The following is a 24,817-nucleotide window of genomic DNA, read 5'->3' as shown; positions in this document are numbered from 1 at the left end:
AAATTTGACCTTTCGGGCCTCATTTTCCGCGACACCCTGTCTGCTCGCATCGCTCTGATCTGACACCCCGCTGTTCTCCGAGGAGGGCGGGGGGGTGGGGGGGGGGGTTGTTGCCGGGCCGCATACCTGTGCTAGAAACTCTGCCAGTAGCGGTCCGGCCAGTCAGGGCCCGATAAGACACTTATCGCGGTGGCATCGTTGCGTAACGGGCGTAAGTGGGTAAAATAAATGAAGCTTGTTATTTTGACAAGTGTGAAACAATGGCCGGCCCCTGACACGCCGGGCTTTAACACAAACAGTCGTCTGGCATCTGGTCCAGTCTGTGGCGACTGGACCTCCCCCACCCCACCCTACCCAACCACCCCCCCACACCCCCCACTCGCTTCCATTCTGGCCCCGCCCGCCTCTCTCTCTCTATCTCTCTCTCGCTCTTGTGTTTCACTTCATGTGTCTGTAAACGCTCGTGTAATTTACAGCCGATCCTCCCACGATCACGCCGTACTACTCACTCCATGCGCCCCCCCCCCCCTCCCTCCCGCCAACCCACCCACCCACCCATCCCCCCAACCGCTATTTTTAATCATTTACAATATTATACAGTGAAAAGTCGTTTCTGCTTGAGAGGAGGCCCGGGATGACGCACATGGGAGGCTTAAGGCAGTGAGATCAAGTAAAAGCTAATGCTCATCCGAGGGGAACTGTGCATAACACATGCATACTGTACCGCAGAGCGGGACCCTGGCCTTTTTGATTACGCATGCACACGCACGCACGCGTGTACACAGAGGAAGGGGGAGGGGGCCGGCGTGGGGTGGGTGGGGCTCAGACGCCGAAGATGCTCGATGCGACTGGTGACGGGGTTGGGTTGCCAGTTTTGAGAAGGACGAGAGCTTCGCTTCAGGTGCCCTTTGGCCGAGTCGGTGGGAGACGGCGGCGGAGGGACTCGGCAGCTTCCAGCTGTAAAGGCGTCACACTGGATGACTGTTAACAGACCCGGGGAAACATCGGCAGAGTCAGCCAATATTCTGAAGATTGAGATTTTTTTTTTCTTTTTCTCGCTCTAAACTAATCTCCACCGTCACCCCCTTCTCCTTGTTCTTTTCTGGTTTCTCTGGCCCCTAATGGGTCTGAAGCCGCGGTGCTAACAAGCAAACAGGAAGCTCTGCCTGTCTGTGTGTGAGCGGGCGGGGGGAGAGATGGAGGGGGAGCGGGCAGTTTGACTGGCGTGTGATGATGATTATCGCAGCAGACTCGGGCTAAATGCCACTCCATGCAACCTCATGAACCTCGCTCGGTTCTGCTGCGGCAAAACCAGCAGCACATCCGATCTGGCAACGTGCGCACTTTCACAGCTCACACTTTTGCGAACTACAGAACAAGACGTGCACGGCAACATATTCTAATTATAGTCTGGAGGTTAGAAGGAGGCTGGGTGCCTGGGAAAAACTACAACCAGTCTAAAATAGGAAAACAAGGATAGCTGTGTTCTTTGATATTGTCTTCTAATTTTGGCGCTGAGGTGTCTCACCTTGGGGAACATGCGCGATGTGCGTCACGGTGAAGGCTGCAGCCACTAAATTCTGCATTTCCCAGGAAATGTATGGAGGCTCTCGCCTGCACACAAGGCTCGATTCATCCTGAACTTCCTCTGAAACAGTCTGTGAAATTTTGCATTATTTAGTAATCAGCAGAGAGAAATATTTTCTGTCAGATCTGCTGTGGAACAGGCTGAAACGAGGTATCAAAGCCCGTTTCTCAAAGGGATTCTTTAATCAGCGCACACAAAGTCCCTAAGATGTTACTTGTTTTTAAGTCAAAGGAACATAAAGCAATCTGCTGCACTTTCTTAAAGAAATAATTCATAAACAAAGAAACTTCCTTGAATTGTTTGCACTAGTTTTTAATTACAGGGGCTTCGGATAAACTAAAATGAATGACGTTGAGTGACCCTCGGTGCAGACTTCCTCAACTACCAACTACCAACCTTTGTGAATGTTTAGCTTTCCATATAAAATTCTCTGATTAGCTCAAGGACCCCAAGTTGTCCTTGAGAGGGTCCCAAGGATACACGGACTCTAACAACTTGACATTGTTCTGTTAGTTCGTTAAACTTTGTGTGTGCTTGTGTGCTTGTGTGCTTGTGTGCTTGTGTGCGTGTGTGCGTGTGTGTGTGTGTGTATATACATTTGTACTATATGTAAATATATGGTTTGAGAATCACGTTTGTCAACAAATACTTGCAGTGATTTATTTCAGTTTCAACAAACACAAATGTTCCAAGACCACTCGCAATGCAAAACCAAGTAAATTAAAACTGGAAAGGAAAACAGCAGTTTAGTTTGAAACAAAACAAAAACATACAAATTTCACAGCACCCTTAAAGGCGGCCATACTCTTGCAGCTATACAGTATGAATGAATTCTGAGCAGAAACACTCTCAGAATTTGTTTCCTCCCAATTAGCATCATATGCTTACTTCGCAATAAATTATTGTTATATAAAGCCAATGTAATATTATGAAGTGCTTTCGGTGAAAACAGTCAGTCAAGCATCTAATTCAGTCTAATCATTAAGACTATTTCCATTATTAGCTCTCTGTAATTATAGCGCGGCCTCAGTTCATTAAGTTCCTCTTTGTCTCTGCTTTGCATCACTTAAGATCACTTAGCTCCACGTCCACGCTAACTGAGCGAATCATAAAAGGCCACTTACTAAGCTGTCGTGAGAGGCAGATACTGAGTGGCAGCGAGACGAACAATGACCCCAACCTCCACCTCCCCTTTCCCACTTTTTAGAAACCGCTCCTTGAAAACAACGTCCACCGTATTCAAGTCACAGGTGGCGGTCCGGAGGTGTGCACCAACCCTCCGGGGGCAGATTATGACGCGGCCCCCCCTCGGCCCTTAACATCTCCCGAGCAATTAATCGGGTCCTGCGCGCCGCTCCTCTGAGCTGGAGCTTAGCGGGCTAGCGAGCTCTCCTCCTTTAATGACCCATAAACACGCCCCTCCCTCCCCTCCCCCCACGATTATTGTCTAAATGAGTGTATTTTGTCACACGTTCAAAAAACACTCACTTGGGTTCCCTTCAGCGCTCTTTGGACGCGGCCCAAAAGTAATTGGGAATCGTGCGGCGGGAGGCTAGCTGCTCCTGCTGCTCGGCGCTCAGTCACCCAGCGAAGCCGCGCTCCTCTCACAGAATATCAGGCTGCCCTAATGTGGTGGACAATATTTAAAAAAAAGGAGGCTTTTTTTGAGAAGATATTACACCCTTATAAAACTGTGGACGTGCAAAGATATGCATGATATGAGTTCTGCTGGAGGGGAGAGTTGGGGGATTTATTAAGCTGACTCTGCTGCCACGCTCCACCAAACATCTTTGAAAAATCCTTTTTTTTTTTAACTCGAAGCCTGCGTGTGATTCACCGTGACCGGCGACAGACTTTTGTTTTGCTGCGGTGGCTCTTCACCGACTTCAGCAGAAGCGAGTCTGGCGTGAGGAGGTCACATGTGAGAAGTGTGTGCCGATGTGCCGGAGCATGCGTTCTCTTCTGTATGCCTGTGAGCGCGGCCTTCAGTAGGCAGATACAGAGACGCACCTGTTCTTCGGCAGCGAGCTTTCGTCTCCAGAGCTGCTGCAGGATTGGATGGTTTACTGAAATCTCCTTCTCTATCGAGTGTACATTTCCCAAAAAACTGACATCCTTGTCCGCGAGGAGTAGTGCCAAAAACGATATCTCACTCATCTACTCCCTGGATTGGAAGCTCCTGTGACATTTTCCAATCCATGTGACAGTGCGTGCGGATTCACAAGAGTAAGCTTTTGTCTTCAGTGAAGTAGATGAGGAAAATGGCGAGTAAACCAGTGGCGTGATAAAACAACAAAGTGCAGACATTTCAGTGCTTGGTGAGGGGCGAAAAGATTCAGAGGGTGAGGCCGAGGTGGAGCGACTAGCAACAAGAAGGAAGTCGGGTCTCAAAGCTGATGGACACTCAAAGGGACCAGCGGGCATTAAAACTGTCAAGCAGGGCTTAAAAAATTGAAAACTGACATTCATATTGTGGTACCATACAATAACAATGTCAAGGGACTTTTGGGCCGCCTTGCTCTGATGACTCTGTCCACATTGAGGTGGTAATGAACTGTTATGGAAAATGGTCAAAAACCAAGTGGAGTCGAGTCTTATGGCAAAGGGCCATAAATATCTATCTGTAGTTAGTCTATATATCTATGGTCTATCGGTAGTCTATCTACAGTTATCGATCATAAGCGATAAGTAAACAGTATGGGGACTTTTAGTGTTTGTCGTTAGCCACTGTAAGTGTCCACTGGAATTCTTCACATCCTTGAAACTCCAGGACACTTGGGTGGATTAACTATTCCTTTAAAGAGCATATACAAATTCACAACACTCCTAAACGAGAGAGGTAGAGCACAGAAACAAAAGGAGATGATCATTCGGATCTAGCTTCTCACTTAAAAAGGAAAACTAGATCAGATCATACACGTTACAGTTGTCACTCGGCCATTGTGACCATTCTACTGCAACCCAACCACAGCTGCGCTGAAATTATGCAATAAAGTTTCCAGTGGCTCCAAATTAGGATTAGTTGATGGTGCAAATACCAGAAAATCAGCCCCGACAGAGGAATTGCAGGCTTTAAATAAAATTGACCAGAATAGGTTGGAATTCCTGAAATAGAGCAACTATTTTTTTTAATTCTTGTTATTATTATTATGAAAGAAGGGTTTGTGGCATTCATACCGAACAGAGTGGAAAGAGAGTGATGAGGGGAGGAGGGGAGAGAATAAATAGGAAATGAAGTGTATCAAAGGAGTCTCATGACTCTCAGCAACATCTGGAGGGCTCATGAGAAATAATAATACCGTGTTAGAGTAGTTTGTTGTAGAAAAGTATCTGAGATAGATTTCAACTAAAGTTATATCCATGTCTTAAAATGATAATAATAATAATAATAATAATAATAATAATAATAATAATAATAATAATAATAATAATGATAATAATAATTTGGAGAAGAAGAAGAATTTGGGTCTGAATGATTTTAAAAGCATACGTCACAACATGACAGCAGTCGTAAGACTGGGACAAGAACATCAAATAAACCTTTTATTTTGCACCTTTGATGTTACTGAGATTTTTACACGAGACGGTTTTATCGCAGCAGCCTTAAGTTGAGATGGCAGAGTAACATGACACGCCGCTGCTGAGAGATACACACACAGCAGTGCTCATCAAAGGGAGACGCTGATGGTGTCGCCTCCTGCTGAGCGTGAAAAAAAAAAAAAGATGTCCAAGTTGCGCATTAAGTTATCGCGGAGAGAGTCTCCTGCCCTTCCTCTGTCCGTCGGGAAGGGACGGAGGAAGATGCTGTTCTGCAGATTCTTCTTTACAGTAACATGAGAGCCATCATGAGTAATTGATCTTTCATTTATCATCCGTGCCCATTAATCCCAGGTATGCTAAATCATCCTGTCAAGAGTCCCACATTAGTGGCCGGCAGTGTAATTTTAGGCAAGTTAGGACTGTGTGTGTGTGTGTGTGTGTGTGTGTGTGTGTGTGTGAGTTCCGGTGAGAATCAACCTGATAATCAGACTGAGGACATCCTCGTAAAATGAGGTCATTTAAATAATACAAGATCAAAAAGTGACTTTCGGAAAGTTGTCTTAAGGTCAGAAACGAGGTTTGATCTTCAGACATAATGAATATCGCCGTCACACCATGAGGGATTCTGTCAGTATCAAGGAGCTTTGAGTATGTATGGATGATGTCCAGCGATCACTTTGCTCATGCTAATTCTTATTCCGTGGTTGCTACACTGTATTTTTTTTTTCTTCTGGTCAGCCGTCCAATGTGCTTTTGATTCTTGGCACATTGAGCTTCATTTGGCTGTTTAAGTCTTATGTTTGCAAACTAATAGCTGGTGAGAAGACCAGTGAGTCACTCTGATGACAAAGGACAGACTGACGGTGATCATCGTGCACCGCAGGGCTCACTGTGTGAGTGCAAAGACATCATTTTCAAGTTTTAATGACATTTATTAGACCAAAGTGCAAATATGCAAATAGTAAAATCTTCAAATTCTATTGAGATTTTTTTTTTTCATTGCTTCTTCTTATGCAAATATTGATTTATACAGAAGAATTCAAACCTAGAGGAATGAATCAGCTCCCCGGTACATTTGTTCCACGGCAAAAATATGAGAAATCTCCTTTGAAAGGTGAAGCGTTCCCATTGGTCCGGTCGTGTTCCCCTCTCTACCCCCCACCTCGTTAATGCCATTGTCGCAGAATATCATGTGGTCTTTTTTTTTTTTGTTGAGCCGTCACAGGCTGGAAGTGAGATGGTTTTGCGCGACCAGCGTGGGCGGATGATTGATGTCGGTATCCCAGCAGCTGCTGCTCAGCTTGTTTACATACAATGCTTATTTTTCCCCCCCGACTATTTATTTGCCGCTCCACAGAGCTCCGTTCCACACGTAGATCGAGTTCCTATGTGCATATGATTATGTTACTAAACACGCACGCAGCTGTATGTTTTACTGAACTTTTGATCTCATTCCAATTAAGATATGGGACGGCCGGGCTGCTCGGGATGTGAGATTGCGAGATGAGCGGATGTGGAAAATACCAGTGGTGCAAAAAAAAGAGTCTTTTTTTTATATGGGGATTAGCGAGAATATGACATTTTGCCTGCTCGGTATGTGACTTTGAGGCAGAGCTGTTACATGCCGCAAAAAAGGAAATTAGAGACTGTGTCCAAAGCTTATGCTCAGAGTGACATTCAGAGAGAGAGAGAGAGAAAAAAGGAGTAAGATAAGCTATTAACCATGGCAATAAAATATGGCTCATCTGTGTAAAGCCCTCAAATTTATCGTATGTAAGTCTGGGAGCAGTGAAAGGATGACATTCAGAAATGGCAGAAAGAAGCCTGACTATGGGATAAGGAGATTACACAGAGCGCTTAAAGGTCAAGTGGGGTCAGATAGGATGATGAAAATAACTTCTTCACAAATTAATCATATATAATAAAAGCTGAACAGATGCTCGAGCTTGACTGTGACCTCAATTTCCCACGGGAACAGCCGCAACAGAACAACATATACAAAGGTTTGTTGGCTTTGGAGAGTCGCTGATGCTCATTTCATCGCTGATCCAATGCCTCAAAGTGTCATATGGTCCCGTCACAGGCTGCGGAATGCTCAAGATACACTCCATGTTTTGTTTTTTTTTCTAATTCACTGGTGCTTTAACTGTCCCATAAACATTTTCACAGCAAATAAGACATCAAAAAACATGTTATCCAACTCGTCTTGGGTGAGGATTGGATTATAAGGGTGAGTTGGTGACCTTTGTCGGGGTTGTTCTCAGATTGTGCCTCAAGTCTCTTACTTGCATTTGTTGACTTGAATGCTGCACATGTATTTTGCGTTGCACTCTGATAATCAATAAGTCTGAAAAGACAATTTGGGAGAGCAGTTGTTTAACCACCTTTGTCTGCTACTGCTGAAGATGGCAAACACCACCTTTCATAGCGCCTAAACTCAACGCACAACGCCACATTAATGCCTGATTAAACTGTGCCGCCATCCCAAGCAAGTGCATTAGCAAGCAAGTGTTCATTACATTTGGCTTGCATGCTCATGCCATTATGTCGCAGATTTTTTTTTTTTTTAGAACCGCGTAGAGTGTATTTAGCCTTCTGCATTTTAGTGTGCTTCCCAATGCGAACGCACGTCGTGAGTAAAATCCATACGTCCTCAAACGCATACTCTTCCAGAAACTCTACACTTGCCCCCAAGGTACTGGCAGAGACACCAGATTAACAGTTTCTAAAACCGCAAATATTTCACCCAAAACAAGATGCTGAAATTACGCAGCAGCTGTCGTGAGAAATTGAAACAAACATCATACGGGCTCACGCGCGCGCGCGCGCACACACACACACACACACACACACACACACACACACGCGCGCGCTGCATCAGCTGTGCAAAGCAATAAGCACTGAGCTTCCACCATGTATTAGGCTGCTTCTACAACCGCTGCAGCTCCCTCACTGCAGGCACTTTTGCTATCGCAGTACGCTCACTCTTTTATTTAAATCAGTTAAGGAAGTAGAAGTGATGACAAACTCAATATCATTAATCCCCTATCGGAAGTATATCGCCATATATAATGTGTGTCTGTGTATGTGTGTGTGTGTGTGTGTGTGTATGCTACAGCCCATAGAATAACACTGTATCAGAGTTTTCCATTATATAACCAAGTTCACCAGCAGTTCAGGAAGTAATGTGAAGTTTCGGAGCACTGTGAACAATGAGGGTGCAGAGGTCCATGAGGTTAATGGGTGTCTGTAAACTGTACAAACTTTTGGCCTTTGATTTCACACACATTCTTTTCCTGTTTCTGACCAGCAATAAATTACAACCAGACTACCATTTTTCCAAGAGGGGAGAGCCCATTCCCCCATGCTATTGAGAATTCTGTGTTGTTGGTCTTTCAATCAAACCCACATAGTTCCTATCAGTTTCAGTATTGCCATTAAAAAATAACATTGTAATCGTGAAAAATGTGCATCTTTATAAAACAGTTGCATTTACTCTGTATTAAAGAAAAGAACTTACAGCCTCTGGTCTGTATGTTTTTTTTTAGTGTGAGGGAGGGAGGAAAAGACCAATAGTCTTCATGTCCTCAATTTATGTGACACGTTAAAGGTCAAATAGCCATGAAGAGACTTTTCATTCTCCTTTCTAGCTCGAAAGATTAACACGCAGACATGGACAACATTCCAAAAGTGAGCCTCTAGTTTCCTAGAGGTCGGGCATCATTTTGAGCGGTATAGCTTAATGAGTTAGCATTCCTTATCACCACTGATGTGATGCATGGCTTCCATTGTTTAGACTGGTAGATCTAGAAGGATACCAACCCTACTGCAAAAAGTACCCTTGAGGGTAAAAGCAGTACAGTTTGACGACCACTGCCCCCTGAATAGTTTTGCCTTATGTGTGGTCATAAAAAAAAGTCTTTGTTTTGGTTCTTGTCATGGAAGTAGGCTGCTCACTTTAGGAATTGTATCTTAAAGAGAAACGCTACAGTAAACACCTTCTGTTGTGTTGCAATGTCAACAAAACAGCAATATTTTGTTCAGGCGGGGGTTCTTCACCAGCGTAGTATTCCATGCCGTGATGGTCATGCACACGTTGATTGTGTCTGTAACAGAGATTTACAAACCTATTAGCACCTCCGTCTGTCTGGGCACTTGTTTCACACAGATGTCTCTGAAATACCTGGTGCTTCATAAAAAAAACAAAATAAAAAAAAAGTCAAAGTTGTCCCCTGAGGTGATCTGAAATGATCCTTTCACTTTTCTGGTGTCACAACAATGACCTTTATTAAAACTAAATGTATAGCATATTTATGGCTTCGCTTGTGTTTTTATTGTAACATAACCTTCAAGCATGATGAGTGTGCTCATTTGGTAATGAGTGGCAGCGACTCCTCATTAAATACTTGCTTTCCAGGGACCGAAATGACATAAATGGGATCAATCCAATCTTCTGACAGGATCAAGCTGCCTGGTAATTGCTAATGGGAATCCAAGCCGCCCTGTAATCGGTTGCTAAGTGAGCGTGTGTTTGTGTAAGTGTGCATCTATGTACACCGGGTTTGGTTGGGCAGTGTGCCAATGTGGACTTGGCATATTATAGTTTTCATCCATAACAAAACTTTATGCCAATAGCTTTGCCCTTTGGTGAATAGTTCCCCAAAAGTATACCTTTTATTCCATCATGATGGTATTAAATATTTTGATTTCGCTGTGACCTTGTAATAAACCTAAATAGCATAATACTGACTAGAAATCACATCCAAGAAAATTCCACTTTAACTGGATTTTACAAACAATGAACTACCACTCTTTTGCCTCAGTTCAGTGTACCTTTACACATAATGACCACTTTTAAGCTGATACGAGATTGATGAATTAAAAATTGTTAACAGTTACGGCTTTTCAATACAAATGGGATGTAGTTCGCATCTGCATAGATGAGGTGACCTTTTTTTTTGTCTGTATGTTTAAATAAATTCACTTTAAAATGGTTAATTTCCAACAAATAATCAAGAGCACATTTAAAAATATACATTTAGAACAAATTGATTTTCAGGAATTGACAAGTTACTGTCCATTTTGTTTGTCTCAGGTTGTGTGCATCAACCAAAATTTTGTGACCCAAATTATTACGAGGAATATGTTGAAACAATAATCGACTGTTGAGGTGGCAGTGTGAGAAAATGGCCTCATTGCAAAATGTGGTGCAGAATCATGTGAACGTAGAGGTATTTTCAAAGTTTTTCCTCCTGGCTGGAAGGTCTGAAAGACTAATCTATGCAACATCATTTTTGCCACTGTCTAAGTAGTTTTGACATTTCAAGGCAACTGGATTGTTGACATTGTGTTGACATTGTGTTGACATTGTGTTGACATCGCTGATCCATCAGAAGAAGCTCCAATCTGAATCGGATTCAGAATAAGATTGAGCCAGCCGGGTTCCTTCAAAGATGAAGATGACGATGTTGATTGTTCCCTTGTGACTTTGTGACGTAAATAACAAAGATATGTTAAGCATTCCATCAGTTGTGTCAGGTTATGAAAGGCTAGCCTACCGATAAGATACATTTTCTAGTCCTGCAACCAGCTAACATGACCTAAGATCCTGGTTCGTACGATTGCTCATTTAAACTTGCTCTAATCTGTTACTGAGTTTACATTTTCAAGCAAAGACAGAGGCACATGGTTAAAATTTCAAAAGCTTCCTCAAAGGTTCTCTCAGACTTTGTTGTCGCAAATGGAGTTATAATTCCAGCAACCCCCGTTTTGGAAGTTCACTTCAGTCTATGTGATTGTGTCGCACAGCCACGAGCGGCTCTTGATTTTATCCCTTCTGGCTATCAAATGTGACTCCGTCTAGTGCTAATAGACTTTAGGCACTTTATTATCATCCACCAACCTGCCGAACAAATCACATCCAGCACTACAAGCCAGTGTTTCGGTACTCTTCATGTGACCATCTAGAGACAGCTTCTCTGTTCATGCAAACAATAGGTCTCTGTGGAGAAGATGTATGCACTTATATAACCTACTTACTCTGTCTTCCATCGCTATTTTTTCCACTTTTGACTTCAGGTCCTACAATTACACGAGAAGATGAATGCATAGATGTGGTTCACATACTTTTCTTCTAGCCATCGAGGTGAAGATTGAATCTGTTTTGCTCTGGTCGCATAATGAGTCGTGCACAGACCAAGTGCATTTTAAGGTGGAGACCCCACGAAAGGATTCTTTGTCCAATTTTGCCCACTCATCACAGTTGGGTCTTGGCTGCACCAGTTGGGGAAAGCCATTGTGTCTTAAAAATGTCACCCTTGCTAGAGTTTGAGTTGATGGAGTTGTTCTGTGAATGTGTGATCTCCAGTTATTCAGTTGTCGTAAAAAATCAAAGTCTTTTGTTTGTGTCTGTTTTAGGTCTTTCATTACGTCAACAAATGGGGAAATCGTATATTGCGTCAGCAGCTTTGTATTAACTATTCCCATGGCAGACAAGCAGGAAAATAGCCCAATCTTCAGCTGTATGGTGTGTTGCTGTATGAACTGTGAGTTTAGAGTGTCCAGGGAGAAGCTAAATTTGGCCTTTCTGGGACGAATCATAGCCACAGCTATCTGTTACGGTCACCTGTCGTACACTGGGTCGTAAACAAAGGGCGGATTAAAGGTGCATTGTTGGCAAGTAGATCAGGAACAGAATTCTTCACATATTTTTGTTACCAACTGATATGTCTGCATTGTATTAAAATGCATCATATTTCTACCTGGATTTATTTGCACAAAGAAAACATCTTATGTGCAATTGTTGGTTTCTTTTTTTTTTAGCGGCTTCTTGTTTCTGTGCTTGTTCGTATTTTTGGCTTTTGTCCCATTTTGTTCTCATGACGGTGGCTTGCAGCAAACAACAGCAACAACAACAGCAGTTTGCAATCAACCTGTTCATTTTAAATACCTTGTTTGTTGCCACCAACCAGTCTTGATAGTGAAGCATATTGCACAGAATTTACTGTTAATCTCTATTTTGTAACGTGCAACGTGATCCCACATCTTTCTAACAGCAGCTGTGGTCTCAGTCCATTGTGAATTGGAAGGCGAAAGAGGTTAATTTTGCCAAGACAAAATTAAAACCTCTCAATTAACATATTCTTGGGTGGTAAAGGAAGATTCTATATGACATACAAAATGCAAATTGCACATATATATTTTCTGATGCTTTAGCTGAAACTGAGTCACAGCAGGGAGCAGCTGGAATAGTGTAAGTCTTTGCAGCACCAGCAGCTACAAGAGCCACGGACACATGGTTCACTCAGCCCGCCGAGCCCCGGGGGATCTCAAAGTACAGTATTCACCCCGCACTGACCCAATGTTCATCAGGACCAGTGTGATGGAAAGCAAAAGGTTTGTTTATAGCGTACGTTAAAATTAGCAATCTCTCACGTTAGCCACGCTCGGTCAGATAAAGGGGTTAATTTTTTTACATCATGCTTTGTCACAAGTCTGTGACACGCTGAGACCGCGTAATCAGATTGACAACATGACATTGGACAACTTGTCTGGGGGGCTTTATCTGGAAGACGTGACTGGACCTGTCACACACTGTCAGGCCACCAGCTGTGGGGCCCTGGCTGACATCCAGTGTGACACCACCCGTGGTGTTTTGTCATCTCTGCTCCCTAAGCAGGGAGAGTAAGCGCGGCGGACAGGTATTTTCACAACACATGATCCTCAAAATTGCAACGCTGGCTGTTAAAAAAAGAGGCCCCGGCAATTTCCAAGTAGGACTGCGGCTTATTCAGGTTTGCAGGCAGTTAAACCCCGCCGGGGCTCTGCCGTTGTCAAAATCTACCTAAGGGATACCGTTCCGGAGGACGGCCTCGGACCAGTAAGTAGGGTGGGAGTTTGAAAGACTTTGCCCCTAGCACAGAGGGTAGTCAGAAATGCGGAACAGTTAGCAACACTCTTTGTGTCCTGGCGCCCAACAGACAGTGCCCTCATTTAAAGGTGAAGACAGGACATATTCATTCCTGTCGGAAACATTTATCTTTCCGACAAGATTGAAAATAGTGCCGATAGTGATTAACATTCTCAGATGTCATAAGTTAGGATGCAAAAACTACGGCAAAGGGGGAATGGAAAAAAAGAAGCTTTGCATCATCTCGGCAATTCATGCACTTAATCAGCCGCCTCTGTTTGTGTTTGCTGCTGTGATCAAAATTTCATTTTGACATTTAAATAGTCTCTGGGCCGTGTTGCGCCAAGCTGTTTCATGAAAACAGTCAGTCGGGCGGATGCAAAACAGAATCGGGTTGACAGCGCTTAATGCCGCTCTCCACTCCTCTGTTTCTGCCAGCTACTTACCTCGCAGAGAGAGCACTTGAGGTCACTCTGAAAATCCCTTCTTTTCCTTTTGCCACACCAGGATAAGAAAAAGAAAAAAACACACCTCTCCCTAAATCCATGTCAAGAGCACTCTGGTTTTTCATGGTTTTTCAGCGGCAGGAAACAAATTCTCCATAAAGCAACAAGGAATGGCTGTGGACAGACACTGTCGTGCAGCATCCGCATTTTTATTATTAATGTACCTGCGATTTGTGTGTTTTCCTTCTCATCCCGGACCCTCAAAATAGCTTTTGAAAGCGAAGTGAAGAGATTAAACTGAGAGTCTCATCATCCACACTTGTCAGTGGCTCCATTCATAAACACAATATCCGCAAATCCAATATTGACCCAGGGACATAATCACTCTTCATCGCTCTCTCTCTCTCTCTCGCTCTGTTTTCCTCTCACTTTGCTTCTTTATTCACCCTCCACTCTCTGCCGCTGTTCCTCTTTCTCTTATTATTAATGCAGTTCCAGCAAGGTTCCATCATCACAGTTGTAGTTTTGGTTGCATTTTGTCACATATTTGTGTGCACACTGGGAGCTGTCACCTCAGTTCTGCCTGCCAGAGTGCTATGATAATCACTTTTCTCTCTCTCGCTCTCTCTCGCTCTCTTCCTCTCCACTATCACAGTGGTAGCCTGGAGGTATTTGGAGTAAATTCCACAAGACCTTGTTAAATGGCCCCAGCACACATTCGCACACACACATACATACAAAGACACATTCGTCTTTGTATGTTTAGCTGACTAAGCTCCCTTATGAAAAAGACACCAAACAAAATAAAAACACTCGGACAAAAAAGGTGCCGAGAGATTCATTAAGGACAGTCCAGCACGGTGTCACTCAGTGACAGTGCAGCGCTTCATTATTGCATCCCAGGTACATCCGTCAAACCGCCGTGACAGAAACATGATGGCTCAACATGTGGAAATGGGAAAGGAGAACATTTGTGCAAAATCAGGTTTGATGCATGACGGTGGTGGTAGTGGCAGTAGCAGGCTGATAGTAGAACAGACAAGGGTGATAAATTCTGAACGCTCTCTTACATTAACTGTCAGACTTCAGGCTGAGGAATATCTCAGGCTAGTACATACCTTACCTTGGCAATTCTTTTCACGGATGAAAATGGATCATGGTCATGGATTACTTTTGAAAGTAACATGTTATACTTTTGCGACACGGTGGCGAAGTGGTTAGCGCTGCCGCCTCACAGCAAGAAGGTCGTGGGTTCGATTCCGGGGCCCAGGCCTGGGACCTTTCTGTGTGGAGTTTGCATGTTCTCCCTGTGTCTGCGTGGGTTCTCTCCGGGTTCTCCGGCTTCCTCCCACACTCCAAAAACATGCATGTGAGGTCAATTGAACATTCTAAATTGTCCGTAGGTGTGCATGTGAGTGTGAATGGTTGTTTGTCTCGATGTGGCCCTGCGATGAACTGGCGACTTGTCCAGGGTGTCACCCTGCCTTCGCCCTAAGACAGCTGGGATAGGCTCCAGCAGACCCCAGTGACCCTGAATAGGAATAAGCGGGTAAAGAAGATGAATGAATGAATGTTATACTTTTCATTTTGATGTGCACGAAACACCCAGTGTTTTATAGTGGGTCCACCACTGTGGCATGTTGCACACATTACCCCAAGATCAAGGGGACATCCTCACGTCTTTGCTTTGCCGTGAGAACATTGCTAACGCACAACAGAAGCAAATACATTGATGAACGCATTAAGTGCCCTGTGCCACCCTCCCACCCCACAACATTTTTTCATACATTCAGTGAGGGCCATGCACTGTGCTCTGCCTCGACTAAGTGCCTTCACATGCCTTTGCTTTTTCTACACATTCACGCTGACCTCAGTCACCTCCCATGGCATGGTACACAGTCAGACCTGATATTTAGCTGTGGTTAATGAAATGCCTACAGCAGCTCATGGGGGCATTGGGGACACAATGCTAGTGTGCTAAGCCTTGGACTGTATATAAAAAGAGACACAAGGTGCAACTGTCCAAAAATATCCCCAACAGTCCCCTGATGGTTGGTGCAGTGCTGCTCCTTGTCCGACAAGTTGGGTATGGTCCAGTCTGAAAACTTCAAAGCACACCTCTGCTAAATTATATTGTGTGTCGTTGTTGGAAGTCTTTTTGTTCTAGGAACAGGATCAAACAGCCCATCTGACTGCTGAATCCTCCTCTCTGGAGTACAGGCTTTGGTTGGAATGAAGTCACCAGCACCAGATGGCCGCGCTTGCGTGAAGGATATTTGACCTCGGTCTTGTACAGCAAGTAAAAAAGAGACATCCAATCCGCAGTCAAACTTCGCTGCACAGGGATCTGAACTCCTTTTCTCTGTTTTAAGAAAAAGCCAGCAACAGTTGGTAGACAGCTGTCTGCACAGACTGGCAGTAGGTGGACATCTTGAAGTACTGTGCCAGAAGAAATGCAACAAAAGTGAAGTTTGAAGTTCCGTTGGCACACTTGGGGCAACTAACGATGGGAAAGATGTGATTAGGAGACATATATGTAGAGTTCCTAAACAACTCAGCTTAAGTGACATATACAGTTAAACAGTGAGGCAGTCTGACCATTAACATGGCCACTAAGTCTTTTTTATTTTTCAATTAAGTCTTGACATAATTGAACAATCAAATCAAATCAAATCAAACAATGTGGCAGCTCTAAACACAGGTTCATACTTTCTGTATCCACATGTCAGCTAGGTCCGCATTGGTCCGAACGACGCAAATGTCATGATCCAATCCTTTGTGCAAGGAACAACGGTTAGTGACAAGAACAAAATTAACATCTGGTATGGAGGGACCTTTGGAAGAAAACAGATGACCAGCTGCCTTTAAAGGAGCAACAAAGCAGTGGTGTTTGCCAGAATGGCACCTTTCCACAAGAATTTAATAAAACCACTCAAGAGGTAGCTCCTGAAATGACCCGTGTGGCTCACACTCTCAAGATCTATCTCTGAGAATAAAATCTGTCAGCCATCATAGATATTCAGAGACACTTCTGCCTGTCATTATGGCGAGACAGGACAAGGGGAGGAGCAACAAAGCAGTGATGTTTGCAAATAAAGTACATCTTCTACAACAATTGTCAGGTACATGACCTGCAGGAAGACATATCAGAAAGCCACATGATATTTTACTGCCATAAAACCAGCATGACTCAAAGAACAAATCTGATGCCCGGGAAAAAAAGAAATTGCAATTCAAAGCAGTGTGAAGGACGAGGTAGCTCACCAGCAATCGCTGCATCCCCGCTGCCCTGTGAAGGCGGCCGTCTCACGCTGAGGCCGCTCTTTCAGCTCACGGGGAAAAGGGGAACTTGTGAAGTTTCAGCAGGAATACAGCCAAATGCGAAGCTCCGTGGTATTACACAGTCTGTGCGCCTATAAATCCAGAAATCCTTTAAGTTGACTTACTGGGAACTAATGTCCAATCACGGGGATGAAGCAGTGTAAATGCTAAGCTGTGTGATTGACGATTGTGTCTCTGAGAGAAAGTCAACGTTGTGAGATGGATTTTGCTGTAGCTGGATTGAAAGCACGTAGAATACTGACCTAGGAGTAAATTCTTTATGTAGTGCCTTCATACACACAATAAGTCAATCCAGGGTCAGATTGACTTAATAATGCTCAAAAATGTCTGGCGTGATTGATACGCTCCCGTTCTTGCCACTAACATACAGGAAGTTTGAAACGTCAGCCTTCGACAAGTTCCACATTTTCATGTGACATCAGTATCTGGTTTTGTGGGTTTAAAGTGATTTGAGCTGCAGATTATAATTTGCCTGAGCTGGTTCAACTCAGAATTTTCTCCATCAGTCAAAGTATGGACACATGATTCAATAGGAACAAACTATGAGCGTTTGATTCATGACGTCGTTGGTTGAGAAACTCGCAAGCTTTATTTATGAGTCCGATTTGCGTAGTGTGTACACATTCACATCCAAGTTGCATTTTATTTACTTTTCCTGGCACATTGCCTAGTTACGTTTTACGTCCTCTGTACTATAAATCACACTCGTGCTACACTTGGGAAAATCAGAGTGTCAGTATAGAGATTGTTCGTGTGTTGGGCAGCTGAACAGCTGAGATTTCAAGTCTCAAATCCTGCCCACCCACCTCTAAAAAACTGTAGTCTGAATGGGTTTTATGCCAGTTGAGTGAATAGTCGTGTATGGTCTCAAATTGTCCAGCTCTTTTCATTTAAATCTTAATTCAATTGTCGGAAAAAAATCACAAACAATTATACATACCTGAAGCGAAACACTCAAAACGGTCTACTGCAATAACACTAAGCTGCATATCAAATCGCAGCGCTTCCATTTCACAGAGTGGCCTCAGGACTACTAGTGTCAGTCCTGGGATGACCCAGTAAAAGCGGGGTCTTAAATCCCTTTGGAAATCAGTGGAAAGACCTCAGTAAAGCTGCTCTCGCATGCTCTGGTTTTTGCCTGACCGACCCGGAGTAGCTCCGCTGGAAAATGGGCAGAAATATCTCATTCAGATCTTTAAGGCGTTTGAAGAATCAGAGATGTCATCATTGCTTTTCAAGGTACTGACTGGGGTGGTCAGAACTGCTTTGGAAAGGACATATATATATATATATGTATAAATATATATATATATATATATATATATATATATATATATATATATATATATATATATATATATATATATATATACATATATATATATATATATATATATATATATATATATACATATATATATATATATATTTTTTTTTTGTGATAAGCTTGGAAGATTATCCCAAAATGATGCATAGCAGTGAAGAAGTCCAGTTTACTGTCTGAGGCACAATATACAGAGAGCTGTTATATAATGAATAAGTCATGGGGTAGATTAGCGAAAAGGCTCATCTGAGCTTCAGTTGAACCTTGATCTTAACCTTAACAGAAAGAAATAATTGTGTGACAGTACCAGCGTAAAAGACGTCCAGCGCCGCCGTGAGACAGATGCAAACTCGGGGCGATGCGTCAAACTCAAGTGACAGAGACAGCGAGCAAGACTACAATGGCCCGTGGGCCTCTTACCGCATGACCTTGCCAAGGTCAAGGCTGTTATAATACTCAGCCACTGGAGTTTTAAAAAATCCCCTAACAAGGTTGTTACAGTGAACCGTAGCCGTGGGGGAGGGGACTGTTTCGCCGATTGTCTCCATATTGTTTTCAACAGCACCAACAACAAGTTCTCACTTAACAGTATGCATGAATCTCCGCTAACCATGTTCGCACGCACACACACACACACACTTTCTAGTTTTTCACACTTACAGGGACTGCGTTGTCGTACACTAATTGCGCGGGGACCTTTGACCTATAGCTGTAATCACTACATGGCCAGCGACGCAGGGTATGTGCCCACAGCCGAACCTCGACCGTCAAATTTAATGGTCTTCTAGAGTGTGTTTATATGTGTGGCCAAGAGTCGACTCCCCCTCTTGGCACAACGTGGTTACTGCTGGGATATTAACGTTAATATCCTTTTTAATTGTTTGTCAATTAGGCCTATTTTCTTTGGAAGCTTTGTGTCCTTTATAAGGACACAAAGCAGAGTGACAAAGTGGCAGAGTGAAAAAAAAGCACTCCTCTCTCAAGGTCCTCTCAAAGATAAATGTATGAAATCACATGCGCGCACGCACACCCACACACATGCATAGGGTAAAGCCATACAGCAGCTCTGAGATCTTGTGACACCAGCAGGTGTCCCTAATTCCCAACAGAGGGCAGCTGAATGACAGATATGAAAGGACAAAATTAATAGCCACATACGATCCCCTCGTTGTAGAATGGTCGGTATGTTTTATGGGCGATAACAGGCCACCGGGCGGATCAGTAGCGGGCCTCTAATGCCCAGGTAAGACTGACAGGTCTACCCCGCGGGTCGAAGGAGTGTGTCTGATACTGACAGACTGAACCATCAGTGCAGAAATGAAATTGCCTTTCGCAAGTGCCGCGATTGCAGGAGATATAGGACACGCTGGGCTCCTATCTGATATTAATGCATCTTATCACCTGTGACAGGGTGTTGTCACGGGCCGGACTGGATCTGGACTTGTCATTATGCATTGCAACTCGACGCGGTCCGCCGCCGTACCTGTAACACATTTCACTAATGCCGCGTGTGAGTGGCAGCTGTGAAAAAGCCAGTGCGACTTAGATTATATGATCCCCTGCAAAAAAAATAATTAATATATATATATATATATTCATATGTTCATATATATATGTATATATATACTGTTTATATATGTATATTTATATATGCCTGTTTAGTCAAGTCAGCCTGTTCCCACCAAGTCTGATAAGGATATTTGCTCTTTGTCTCTTTCAAGTGCAAGTCATGTATTTCACTTAAGGGAGTTTGATGGTAACAGCCATTGCGCATCTCCCCCCTGCATTGTTTTTCCTGACAAGGCATGACCGATTTTTATTTTGAAGACAAAGACAACCCTCGTAGGCCCCTCATTACCTCCTGGCCGCTACATTGTGAATGCACGATGCCGGCCGTTAAAATATGCGTTATTTTTTTTCGCGATGGGGACTCCCTCCCGTTCATTATTCGGCGACAAAAAAAAAAAAAACGAGGACGGCTGAATGCCTCTGGAAGGCAACACGTGTTGAATCATCGGGGAAGCGACTGAATGCGTTTGCACGGGCGCGTGCCCACACGCACAAACACACGAGCCGCGGAAGTGCTGAGGATGCATTTCCTTCTGCTCAACACGTAGCCTGGAGGCCCCTGTTCCCTTTGGCTTATGCAACGAAGCAGCGGCACAAAACAAATGAGCATGCTTTTAAAGCATTGCACCGACGCCTCTTGCATGTTTTAGCATATTTACACATCACATACACGTAATGTTTTCTTTCATTATTTTACAACAGCGCAGCAGTTTCCCTGGGTTTTCTGAATGGGTTGTCCTCACTTTGTGCTAGGAACCATTTTTGTTTTAACTGCTGTAAAGCCAAAGATCCTTCGACATTAGAATCATGCCATGTGACCTTGATGGCAGTTGCAGTTCTGCTTCGGTAGGAACGCTCCCTCCTCGCCTGATGAAGGGGCTTCCAGGGAGGGTAGGTGTGGGTGTGGCCAGGGAACTCCTGCCCCCAGTTCAAGAGTGAAAAGCACCTCGGTGACATTCCATACGGCCTCTGTGAAGTTTCTCCTTGCATAGAATCCAGTGTCCCGAAACAAATGTCTGCCATAGAGGCAAAAATGTCTTTCACAAGCCATTGTTGGCACCTTACTGTCGTCATTAGGTAGGGGAGTTACCCTTTGGAAACGGTGTAGTGATGAGATAAGACAAAACGTGTAATGATGTATATAAATTGAAGAGACTGTACAAAATGAAAATACTTTTTCGTTTTGTCTTTTTTTTTGCGCTACTCTGAACAGATGTATGGACCGATTTGATTTTGACCGAAACCCCTATGGACTTGTAAATCATGTCGTGCTTTTGGTGCAAGGTTTATTTAGCTCTTTTAGTTTTTGCGCTGAATACTAAAAGCAGATGGAAAAAAAGGGGGCAGGACAAGAACAGTTGCTTCACAACCTCTTCCTTCCCTTTTGAACATAAAATTTAATCATCAAGTGACTTCCAGCAGAAGTATTATTTTTTTTTTACCATTTGTTTGTGTTTGTTTGTTCTTTTTCGCTGACGTTGCTTTGTTTGTGTGTTAGGGTCATTCCTCACTCTGGCTCGATTCTATTTTATTACTTTTAACATGTTCAATAAAATTGCCAAACCGAACGGAACTGATCATCCGCACTCTTTGTTTCCTTCATCTGTTCCATTGGCCTTGGTCGACAGTCACTCACGTGTCCTTGCTCGTGTGTGTGTGTGTGTGTGTGTGTCCGCCTGCAGGGAACATCTTCGTGGTGAGCCTGGCGGTGGCCGACCTGGTGGTGGCCATCTACCCGTACCCGCTGGTCCTCACTTCCATCTTCCACAATGGCTGGAACCTGGGCTACGTCCACTGCCAGATCAGCGGCTTCCTCATGGGCGTCAGCGTCATCGGCTCCATCTTCAACATCACCGGTATCGCCATCAACCGCTACTGCTACATCTGCCACAGCCTCAAGTACGACAAGCTGTACAGTGACAAGAACTCAGTGTGCTACGTGCTGCTGATCTGGGTGCTGACGGTGGTGGCCATCGTGCCAAACCTCTTCGTGGGCTCGCTGCAGTACGACCCGCGCATCTACTCGTGCACCTTCGAGCAGTCGGCGAGCTCAGCGTACACCATCGCCGTGGTCTTCTTCCACTTCATCCTGCCCATCATGATTGTCACCTACTGCTACCTGCGCATCTGGATACTGGTCATCCAGGTGAGGAGGCGGGTCAAGCCGGACAATCGGCCCAAGATCACGCCGCACGACGTGCGGAACTTTGTCACCATGTTCGTGGTCTTTGTGCTCTTCGCCGTGTGCTGGGCGCCGCTCAACTTCATCGGCCTGGCCGTGGCCATCCGGCCCGAGGTGGTGGTGCCGCTCATCCCCGAGTGGCTCTTCGTGGCCAGCTACTTCATGGCCTACTTCAACAGCTGCCTTAACGCCATCGTCTACGGTGTGCTCAACCAGAACTTCCGCCGCGAGTACAAGCGCATCGTGGTGTCGGTGTGCACGGCGCGCATCTTCTTCCAGGACAGCTCCAACGACGCGGGCGAGCGGCTGAAAAGCAAGCCGTCGCCGCTGATGACCAACAACAACCAGGTCAAGGTGGACTCCGTCTGAGGCCCACCACGCAGGAGGTGGTGGTGGGTTGGGGAGAACACGGCTGGGCGCCGCCAGACGATGCTGTTACAGGGGAGGAATAAAAAAGACTTCAGAAAAAAAAAATTGAACATAGCCGAGTGAGAAAATACCAAATATAAATATAAAGCAGCTTCTGTCCTCTGAGCTGTGCCGACTGTCATATGGTGCTTTCTGACCTCTGAACAATCACAGTAAAAAAAAATTCAAAACAAAAGGGGTGCATATTATCTTTGTCTTTTATCAAGCACTTTGGTTTGACTCTACAGTAGTACAGTAAATATATGATGTCTATCTATTTGTTTTCATGTTTACAGTGATTATATAAATGTATCATGCATTTAATGAGTATTTATTTTGTATGAAATGTCATGTAGTTCTATAGTAAAAAAAAATAAAAATATATCAGGTTCCAGTAAGATTAGGACAAGTTTCTATCAGGCCGTTGAACAAATTCTGTCATACTTGGTTGAAAATATTACCAGAAGTTTATTATTATTGCAAAGTTAACCAGTTTTAATAATCTCATCACCGTCACACCAATTGAGTGCAAGCAATGTGGGTTGCTGCTGTCTAATTATGCCCTGCAATACATTTGGTGGAGTATCTATTTTAATCTCTCTCTCTCTCTCGCCTTGTGAGCTCATTATACTGTATGCATGGATATCAGGAATTGTTCATATGCAAAATAAAATCTGATATTAATGGTGTGTAATGGCTGTTCCAGTCTTGCTTCCACTTTGCAATGGAAGCAAACCTTTCAGTAATTTTATTAAAGAAATGTGGAAAAAAGGAAGACATGATAATAATGAAAACGTTTTATAATAGAGGGAAGAGAGGGTAATGGCTATGCCAAAAACATTTTTCCCCCCCCCTTTTTTTGGAATCAATGTGGGTGTTATCAAAATGTCATCAAGGATTTGCGCAAATGCCACAATGTGCACACTCAGCTGCCAGTTTGTTTGACACGTCTCAGTAAACATGAGGCGGATTTAGATGTTATAATCCCAGAGAGGTGCTTGGAACACAAAGTTCCCCGAGAGTCCTGCGTGACTTACAGCGCGGCAGTCGCACTAACCTGGAGCGCCCCTCATTTTCCCTCCCTCATCAACTAAGGTAAATATGGCCTGCTAGGTGGAGGAACCTGTGTTCTGTTGAGTAGATGTAAGTTGAAGATATTATTCTTCTGTTATCCTGCACAGACAGAAATAATTTGAGTACTCAATGAGAGGCCAGCTAAATCAAAATAACAAAACAAGCTAATTTAGCTTTCACAACTCTTGATGTGTTATTTTAGAAGTGAAATGTAGGGTGCTACATTGAATATGTATTTTTTTTTTTTAAATAAATAATATGGTTATACGATGATATTTCTAAACTATTCTTTAAACAGTATTCAAAAAAATTTCAAAGTGAAGTCTACCGTTGGAGGAGAGCTGAGTTCCAGGCTAGTGGAACCAAGGACCAGATGCTTGGAGAAAAACAACAACTGAGAATGCGACTGAGGCGCACTGGGAGAGAACCGTCTCTCTATTTTCGAGGTTTTTGTCTCTGTTTTTGAAGAGTGTGTCTGAGCTGTCTGCCGACGCCGAAGTCCCACACGGGAAATTATTTCCCTTCATTAATAACGAATGTGTGGCAGGGCCGATGAAACAGTCGCTTTAATAAACCGAGAGGTGCCTTATCTTGCCGAAATGTGCTGAACGCGTTTTTGCAAGCGCTGCAGCCAGACTGACTGAGTAACGTGATATTATCCAAAGCGCGTCGCAACAAATCAATACTGCGCAGCCTCCTGCTGTACGCCAGGCGTTTTTCTTTGTCCGGATGTGCGCGCCAGGTTGCTTACACAAGTTATCGGTTTCTGTCTGTAAACAGATTTCAAGGTGAACATAGGTGGGCACAGCCGCGCGCCACAATGCAACGCGAAGAACGCCGCTGTGCAAACGGAGGACGCAGTCAGCTGATCACCGCTGCCGCCGCCATGCATTTACTAAAGCATGCCCGGGCGGCCTAGTTGGTGGAATGCAGACAAAGGAATCACGCATCAAAGAGGGAAAAAGGCTCAGCGATGCAACTGAAATCCACTTGGCTTACGTAACGTCCGCTGACCATCATCCTCAAAGCAAGCGCTGAAAGAGCCGACTCCCTGCCCCCTGCTCTATTTGTTTAATCCCGAGAGCTCGGCGTGGTTGGAAAAGACTGAATGGGTTGGGAGTGAGCAAATGTGAAAATCCCAGGGATTTGCACAGCCCCCCAAACAGAGTTAGAATGTAATCCAACGGGTTTTTTTCTTTTCGATATAGCCGATGCACAAGGGAACAGGGGGTGAATGTCAGATGTCTCATGACCAGTGGTCCCATCGCTGGGACACACTGATTCCACAGAGTCGACCACTGCCAAGGTAAAGTGCAACAGTCCTTGGTGAATTACATGAATTCTAAGCCAATGAAGATTTATCTGAAGAAGAGGTAAGAACTTCATCCATCCTACATCCATTTTATGAATCACTGAGATTTTTGGGGGGGATATT

The 24,817-nt window shown here is 44.1% G+C and overlaps 1 protein-coding gene across 1 annotated transcript in view; it reads left to right on the top strand.

Moving 5' to 3' along the window:
• mtnr1aa (melatonin receptor 1A a) overlaps window positions 1-22,997 on the top strand; it is a 31,429-nt gene extending 8,432 nt beyond the window's left edge. The window contains exon 2 of the mRNA XM_076034110.1: window positions 21,401-22,997. Within this exon, the coding sequence (XP_075890225.1) occupies window positions 21,401-22,269 (869 nt within the window). The 3' untranslated portion in view covers window positions 22,270-22,997. The remainder of the gene's footprint in view (window positions 1-21,400) is intronic.
• The last annotated feature ends 1,820 nt before the right edge of the window (window positions 22,998-24,817 follow it).

The sequence above is a fragment of the Nelusetta ayraudi genome, unplaced genomic scaffold (assembly GCF_046127955.1).
Source record: "Nelusetta ayraudi isolate G7.1 ecotype Tasmania unplaced genomic scaffold, CSIRO-AGI_Nayr_v1 ptg000004l, whole genome shotgun sequence".
NCBI lineage: Eukaryota > Metazoa > Chordata > Actinopteri > Tetraodontiformes > Monacanthidae > Nelusetta > Nelusetta ayraudi.
The sequence above is the reverse complement of the archived record's forward strand: the minus strand, read 5'-3'. Positions and strand labels throughout refer to the sequence as shown.